The sequence below is a fragment of the Syzygium oleosum genome, unplaced genomic scaffold (genome assembly GCF_021117445.2).
Source record: "Syzygium oleosum isolate NSW1041296 unplaced genomic scaffold, Sole_v2.1 Sole_v2.11, whole genome shotgun sequence".
Taxonomy (NCBI): Eukaryota; Viridiplantae; Streptophyta; class Magnoliopsida; order Myrtales; family Myrtaceae; genus Syzygium; species Syzygium oleosum.
The window spans coordinates 11,118,653-11,127,534 of record NW_026607495.1 but is presented as its reverse complement, the minus strand read 5'-3'; the positions used below and the strand labels follow the sequence as shown (position 1 = coordinate 11,127,534).

At 38.1% G+C, this 8,882-nt stretch overlaps 1 protein-coding gene across 1 annotated transcript; it reads left to right on the top strand.

Annotated features, from left to right (window-relative positions):
• The first annotated feature begins 1,188 nt into the window (after window positions 1-1,188).
• LOC130139245 (glutamate receptor 2.9-like) lies at window positions 1,189-6,764 on the top strand. Its single transcript, XM_056315782.1, has 5 exons — window positions 1,189-1,495; window positions 3,573-4,816; window positions 5,137-5,446; window positions 5,550-5,947; window positions 6,465-6,764. Exons 1-5 carry the CDS (start codon window positions 1,189-1,191, stop codon window positions 6,762-6,764), a joined length of 2,559 nt encoding a protein of 852 aa, XP_056171757.1.
• The last annotated feature ends 2,118 nt before the right edge of the window (window positions 6,765-8,882 follow it).

Genomic DNA, 8,882 nt, shown 5'->3' with positions numbered 1-8,882 from the left:
AAAATTTATTTCACCAAGTTTAATTTGAATTAGTTGGGCTTTTCATTGGCATGGGTTTTCCTTCATAAAATAAAATTGTTCCTCCGGTCATCTATATTTTGAAAGATGGACCTAAGCATGTCCTTAAAAGGCTTTATCTCGATCATCATTTGGATCTCGGGATTATCGGGATATAAAACTTTAGATGGTATTCCCTTCTCCTCGGGAAAATAAAGATAAGGGGAATTAGGGGTGCGGGGTTCGCGGACACCAATGCGTTAAAATAAGAAACGCATCAATGGAGTCCGTCCCATAGAATAAGGATAGGCCACGGAGGCCCTTGTAAGAGCTTTGGCTTTCTTCCTTTGGTAATGTTAACTCTTAACCGAACACCAATAATCCAAAGGAAGCCCTTGGTTCGATATTTGGAAAGGTAGTGACATACAAAGCCTACAATGCCACAAAATTTCATTTTTCAAGCTTATAGAAAATATGGTTATAAAAATTTCCTACAATGTAGAAAAAGAATAAAATGAGTAGGTGGAGGGCCACCTCTGGCCAGTAGCCTTTCCGTTACACGAAATTACAGCACGAATTTATCATATATACTAAACTAAATTTGAATTATTAATATAATAAATTTCACGTGGTTCTTCTGTTGATCTTTCAGATGATCTCACCATACATGAAAGTTTAGATTCAGATCAGAATCATTGATATAAGGGATTATTTGCTTTGGTCAGTGGGCCTCGAAGGGCCCTCGTGAGAGAAGCGGCGAGCCTTTACTCTCCATCAACGGGTAACTTAACTGTCCCTGAATGCAATCCTCTGATCAAAAGGATGGTTATAACTTCTAAGCAGACTCATCCCTCACCTCACGAGAGCACTTTGAGGCTCAGAAGCCAAAGCGGACAATACCTTGTAATGGGACACGCTCAAATCCTGACATCATCAAGCATGTAAAACTACTCTTCCCTCTCCTGCCCTCGGAGTACTGTCATTTAGTCCAGTCTTCTCATCAGTCCAAGAAAGACCAAATCGACTTGACCTTTCCTTTCCCGTATGTTGCACGCGGCCATTTTCTCATTCTTTTCTTGGAAAATCACTTCGTAGCACCTACTTATTGTACTCTCTCTCTCTCTCTCTCTCTCGACTATAAATACGTAGGAACTGCGAATTGGCTTCTGTATATGACAAACACAAAGCAATATGGGATCTCTTCGAAGCTCATTAAGCAGAAGCAGTACAAGACCCATTTTGGCCATCTCGAAGCTCTTTCTCTTGCTCTCGTTGCTCCTCCTCCCTAGCATCTCCGGGGTGGCAACGGAAGGCATAGGTCGCAGGAAAACATTCAAAGTCGGCGTGATTCTCAATCTGGACTCAAGTCTCGGGGACCAAATGCGCATGGCAATAGAAATAGCATGCCAAGACGTCAACAACATCTCATCAGGAAGTTATTACATAAAGCCACATTATGTGAACTCTCACGCAAACCCTCTTGGAGCAATTTCGGCAGGTTAGTCATTCACACAAAGTTTCTGTTTGCCCAGTACTAATTACTTTCCCGTCAATATTCAAAGTATTGTTGAAATTTTAAAAAAACAACCCTGAAAAAAATTATAGGTAAATCTACGTGTCAATATAAAATTGTTTCTAAAAGTTTCAACGTATGTTGCATAAAAAATTTCGAAGTGTGCGTACCGTAAAATTGGAAAAAAAGTCAAAACTAAAAGCCACGGACCATGGCTATACAAAATGACACCCTTAGTTTGTCCAGGTGAGTGTATAAGACATCCAATATCTTGTTAGGTCATTCTACGAAAAATTCGGTTAACTAGTAATATTTTCCTTAAATTCACAAGGCGTATTCTTCTTGTCCATATTCCATGCAGAAAAATGAGCTTTTCGCTGCTGATAAGCAGAGGACTTACATATGAAGACCATATAGAAAGCCCTAGTTTGTTTGTATTGACTTCTAAAGAGCCAAAAGTATTTTTGACTATCCGGTCAAGACTTCAAATTATTCAAATGTTAAAACATTGCGAACATATTTTATGTCAATTTATGTGTCAACGTTTAAATAGTGCAAAATTTTCAAGTGATTAAGATTGAAAGAAAGTCTAGTGCGTGCACCGCAAGACTAGAAAATTTGTTAAATGTCTTCATCAATTGTTTACGAGTCTTATATAGGCCATAATTTAATTTTTTGGATTGGACTTTCCAAGGGAAAATTATTCAAAAAATCTTAAACCTATTGCATTTTTGCTAATTCTATCCTAAAACTTTTAATAGTGCTAATTGAGTCTTAAACCTTTGTAAAAAAAATTGAGTCCTAAACCTTTTCATATTTTGCCAATTAAGTCCATTTGGCCAAATTTGGCCGGAAATCCCTAACGTGGATGCCAGCTGTCCTACGTGATATGGCCAGTGTTGACTTAGGCAATTTTTATAAATATTTTAACATCTTTTTTATTTTTAAAATTTTTTCTTTTTTTTTCTTTTTCGTTTTCTAAACCTTTGGCTGATGACTTCACCGGCCACTAGTGAGGGCCAGTGACCCTTGCTTGGGTTGGGCAAGGGCATCGTGCACTTGCAGCCCACAAGCAAGGGCTCGACACCCTTGCTTAGATCCAGGCAAGGGCCTCTGCGGCCTCATCCAATGATGGTCAGCTAGTAGGTCGCTGGCCAAAGGCTTAAAGATAAACAAAGAAAAGAAAAGAACATAAAATAAAAGGAAAAAGAAAACAAAAAAATAATTTTTTTTTGAAATGTCAATGCCAGCCGTGTCATGTAGGCTAGCCTACGTCCAAATCAGCTATTTTCAGTTAAAATTGGACGGATGGACTCAATTGGCAAAATGTGAAAATGTTTAGGACTCAATTATCACAATTAAAAGGTTTAGGATTGAATTGGCAAATGCGTAATAAGTTTATGACTTTTAGGACAATTTTCCTGACTTTCTAATATGGTATCGGAGCGAGATTTCTCCAAAGATTATTGTGGGTGTGAGGTTCCTTGTTTGGCAATTCCATGTGCCGTCCTTATAATTTAGTTTGCACGTACTTGAAAAGAGGTGTTAAAAAATCACACATTGCTTTGATTTTTATATAGACCTTATATATTTGTAGCCTTCCTCCACATACTAGTTTAATTTTTTGCGTTGAATTTTCTAATAAAAGTAAAAATTTACAAGTTAAAAGTCACTCCACACCTTTGAGAGATTAGCATAACGAAATAATCTCATTATAAAACTTGGAAACTGATTCATATAGTATTGGTGCCTTTGAAGTGTTTCAAGTTTTATTATGCATGTTCATAAAAAATGTCAAGCAGCAATGATCTTAAAAAGTTCAACATAAAGGCCACATTTAGAGCAATGCAGATCTGTCTTAATTGAGAGCTTAAGCTTCTGTGAGCAATTGTTTAACGGGATGAACGTTATTCCTTGTATACATAGATCTCTTAATGATCATGTCGCTGCAATGATATCTTCCAAGAATAGGGCTTAATAAGTGATATAAATAGAAGAAACCGGTGATGAACATTACCTTGAATCCTTGAACTTTTATTTTACTTCTTACTCTTTCTAACAGCTGAAAAGCTGATAAGGAAGAAGGTGCGAGTTATTATTGGCTTAGAGACATGGCAGGAAGCAACTTTAGTTGCCGTGATCGCTAATCAATCTCAGGTACCAGTGATATCCTTTGCGGCAAACCACATACCGCCAACATTATTGGCGCAAACTATATGGCCCTCACTGTTTCGCATGAGTACCGACGTATCCGACCAAATTAGATGCATCACAGATATAGTTAGTTCTCATAACAGACGAAGAGTCTCAATAATATATGAAGCTGAGGCATATGATACTAGCTACTCTGAGCTGTTAAATTCTTTATCGGAAGAACTTGACAAGATTGGCTCCAAGATAGAGGACCGGGTAATTCTTCGAGCATTTTCATCTTCGGCGAGGGTGGGAAAGTTTTTTGAAGAGAAATTAGCGAAACTGAAGGGCAAGGCATCCCCAATATTTATTGTCCTAGGGTTATCATCTCGTGCAAGTGGCCATTTTCTCAAAGATGCAAAGAAGATAGGACTCTTCAACGGAAATTCAATATGGATATTTGCTGAAAAACCATTCAACAATCTCTTAGCTTCAGTAGAACATTCAATAATCTCAACCACCATGGAAGGCGCAATAGGATTAGTCACCTACCGTCCTGAAAACCACGCGTCCGGAGATTTCAAGAGCAAATTCATGAATAAGTTCCATCAAAAGCAAGGAGAGACCTTCAATTTTGAGAAAAGCATAGATGTTAGTCGAGCATACGATTGCCTCATGACAGTAAAAAAGGCCATAGATGCGTTCCCAACTAATGACATTACCCCTGAGTTATTGCTTGCCAGAATATCGAGGGTTCGACTTGTTGGTTTGAGCGGGGTAATACAATTTGAGAAAGGTCAGTTGACAGGTCAAGCCAAATTCCAAATTGTAAGTGTCAATGGAAATGAAATTAGAGATCTTCAGCTTTGGTCTCCCAACTTCGGTTTTTCGAGGAGCTTTCTACAGAAACAAAGTCAAAGAACAAGTGCTTATGCAAATTCAGACACATCGAAGACCAACAGAAGATACAGCCCGCAAATGGTGATTGGAATTCCTCGTACAACTCCCTTTGGTAAATTTGTGAAGGAGGAAACGGATAACATAACTGGCAAGGCAACGTACGTTGGGTTTTGCATAGATATTTTCAAGAAGGCGAGTCCTCATGGCTTGAATTATACATTTTTACCTCATGAAGGAACATACGAGGACTTGGTTAACAAAGTTTATGACAAGGTACCACATCATCATCTCTGTTCCTCAATGATTATTCACTGCATTTTAGAATATCCACTAGTACTAATTTCTCCTATACACATACCAGCAAAGCATGTGCACATTACAACAACCAACAGGTTTATTTCACGCAGATCCTTGTTCGCTACATTGATCACTAGGGGACTCACAACTCACAAGATTGTATCACTTTGCATCCATAGACCGTCAAGGTCTCAACATTTTAGTAGTAATGTTTTGCTTGGATGATGGTGTAATTTTGGTGTTAATTACTAAAATGCATCATTTTAATGTTGCTCATGGTGTGACATTGATGGAAGACCTACGACGCTGCAGTTGGTGATATAACTATTCTAGCTAATCGCTCACAGTACGTCGAGTTCACACACCCATTTATAGAGTCAGAGCTTTCAATGATAGTTCCAGCAAAACCAGACTCAGACAGGGCATTAATATTCATCAAGCCTTTCACTCCAACCATGTGGGTTGCTTCTGGAGGCATCCTTATATACACAATGTTAGTAGTTTGGTTCCTGGAACATCCGACCAATCCAGCGTTCAGAGGCTCTCGGACTAATCAGCTCTCGACCGCTCTTTGGTTCACTTGCTCATCTCTCTTCTTTGCTCACAGTAAGTAACTTCCCACTGTTGATTATAGTCCATGTACACTCTTTTCAGCCCAATCTTTCAAACGAAAAGAAAAAAGGAAGCAAGTAAGTTATTACCTTTGCAGGGGAGAGAATCAACCACAACTTCACGCGGATCGTATTGGTGATTTGGTTCTTCGTCGCATTGATCTCAACACAGAGTTACACAGCTAGCCTCACTTCAATGCTCACTCTTCAAGAACTTAAACCGACCGTGACCACCATGGAAAGGCTTAGAATTTCCAAAGCAAGAGTGGGTTGTGACGCTGTATCTTTCGTCTGTGACTATCTAAATAAAAAACTTAATTTCTCAAAGGACATTATCATCGGTCTAAGGAACAGCTCAAGCTACGGAGATCAACTCACAAGCGGTAACATTGCTGCTATTTTTCTGGAATACCCGTATGAGAGAGCCTTCCTCGCCAAGTATTGCTATGGATATGCTGTCACTCGTGAGAACTACAGATTTGGCGGTTTTGGCTTTGTAAGTATCTGCCGTTATTCTACATAAACTCGAATTTTCAGAGTATTTTATAGCATCCTATGTTTGTGCATAGCATCTCCTTAAGCTAGCCCACAAAGAATAAGGGGCATGAGTATCCAACTCCCAGTAGAGTAAGATATAGATTGTGATGCCAGAACTTGGGGGGTCTTCTTAGGGACTTCACCTGATCCATGTGTTTCGAGTTTGGACCCATGAAAATGGTACGAAAGAATAGGGACAAGCTTACTAGTGGGACATAGTGCAATATTATCAAACCCACCAAGTCGCAGAAGCATAGTACCTGTCCAAATCACCGGTTAGCAGCAAGTGCGATGCATTTGACCTCTAAAGTTCACGACTAAATATTACATTGTCCATGGCCGATGTAAACCATGGAGGAACCCAAAAAATGAATACAGGTTCAGATGATATAGTTCATTTTGGGTTATTGTTTGCGAAAAGGAGAGAATCTGTGCCGACATATAGTTACAAATGGCCTTGTTCTCTGTGCATGCAGGTGTTCCCGAAAGGCTCTCCGCTGGCAGCGAAATTCTCCCAGGCCATCTTGCAGCTTTCGGAGAGCGGCGAGATTAAACAGTTGGAGGACAAGTGGTTTCCTCAGGAGTGTACGATGAGGAACAACACCGGCAAGATGTCGAGGCTGGGCCTCGACAGCTTCTGGGCACTCTACGCTTTCACCATCGCCACTTCCACAGCTTGTTTGCTAGTGGCATGTCTCTGCACGAGGAGGAGTCGTCAGGTTCATGAAGAAGGAAGCAATGGTGATGGCATGAGTCAGGATTTGAGTATTTCATGACGAAAACTTAGAGTGCTGTAACATAGTTTAGGGCGCGATGATGAAGGGGTGTATATTCTTCGGTTCGAAAACTAATTCTTCTCTCCCTGCTGCACCACAAAATTATGGCACACTTAATGTGATGAAATTGTTGGAATTTGTGATCCAATTTCTAGATACTTCTAGGATGGGCATTTGCTAGAGAAGTTTAGAAAAATCCTACGAAAAAAAAATCTAGTCTTAGGCGGCAATGAATTTGTGCAGAAGAGTCTAGAAAACACAAGCAAAGTGTTGAAGTCTGTAGGAGCTTATGCTATGCGTGGAGAAGACGGAAAGCTTTAGTCAAAGGTAGAGGCTTGAAGATGTCAGCAACATAGACTAGAAAAATCTTGTAAAATAGGTCAGCAATTGTGGGAGAGAGTCGGTGGAGTTGCTCCGTGAATAGAGCTTAGGCTGCGCATGATAATTTGCCAAACAGTATTTGATTCTATTCTTTTGTTCCCAGAATCAGTTTGAAAACAGAAATGCATTTATTTAATTTTTTGATTCTGGGCACAATTTTGTCAAAAATTGTTCCCAGAATCAGTTTTCAAGAATAAAAAAAAAGTAGTTTCTTGATTCTGGGAACAATTTTGAGAATCAATTTTTTTTTCTTCTTCATTTTCTTGATTTTTAATGTAGCTTCTAATGTCCGGCCCGAGGACCGCCCTCGCCGGATCTGACGAGAATAAAATATTTTAATAAAAAATATTATTAATAAAAAAATATTATTAAAATAAAAAATATTTTACCGGCCATGACCTGGTCGCTGGCCATGGCCAAAAAAAAGAAAAATATTTTTTTTAATAAAAATATTTTACCAGCCATGGCCGACGACCAGGCCATGACCAAAAAAATTAAAATATATATATTTTTAATAAAAAATATTATTAATAAAAAAATTATTTTACCGGCCATGGCCGGTGACCAGGCCATGGCCCAAAAAAATAAAAATGTATATTTTTAATAAAAATATTTTAATAAAAAATATTATTAGTAAAAAAAATATTTTACCGGCTATGGCCGGCAACCAGGCCATGGCAAAAAAAAAAATATATTTTAATAAAAAATATTATTAATAAAAAAAATATTTTACCGGTCATAGCCGGCGACCAGGCCATGGCAAAAAAAAAAGTACTTTTAATAAAATATTATTATTAAAAAAATATTTTACCGGTCATGGCCGGCGAGCAGGTCATGGCCAAGAAGGAGGAAAAGAAAAAAAGAAAAGAAAAAAAGAAAGAAATATTAAAATATTTGAAAATATTATTAATAAAAAGAAATTTTGTGGCGTTACCAAACGCATTTCTGTTCTTTTTCTATTCCAGGGATGGAATTTTGGGCCGTTAACAAACGCCTTAAAATGCTCAGAATCAATTCCGGGCACAGAATAAAAAAGAATCATTTCTGAGCAGAATCTGTTCATGGGCACAGAATCGTTGTTATGCGCAGCCTTAGTATCATTCATGTAATGTGTGGGGAGTGAGCTTATAAATTCACATCCTCAGCTCCTCCATGTCGCGACCTAACAAAAATCGGGTTTTCGATCTTAGGCTAATGGATTACTAGATCAATTAAATTAACTAATCTAGCTCGAGTTCTCCCAAACTCTACCAAATCGCAACTTAGATCCAATTGTGAGCATGCAAATATTTTCAACGGGAGTCGCCACTAATCATTTAAGGTAGGTTGATTAGAAACCTAAATAAAATAGCGGGAGTACTATTTTATTTCTGCGAACCAGAAATTATAAATTCGGGGACTTCGTTACGCTAGATTCCCTAACGCCCTTTCGGTACCAATTTCAAGAAAAATACTCAATTTGACAATTTTGATAAATCCTGACTTAGAGTTCAAAGGTGCAGAAATTTTCTTTTTTTGATTTTTTATTTATTTAAATGAAAGCTAACCTATATGTAATGGCGTGCAAAAAATTGACATGCGATTAATACAACCTAACATGCAAACTATATGTCATGCGACGACGTGACCTATTTCTAATGACGGGCATATTATTTTTTGTATTTTTTTTAATGAAATTCGGAATTAAAAATGCCAATTATCTAAACATGCAATTTTAAACTAGAGAAATTAACCTAT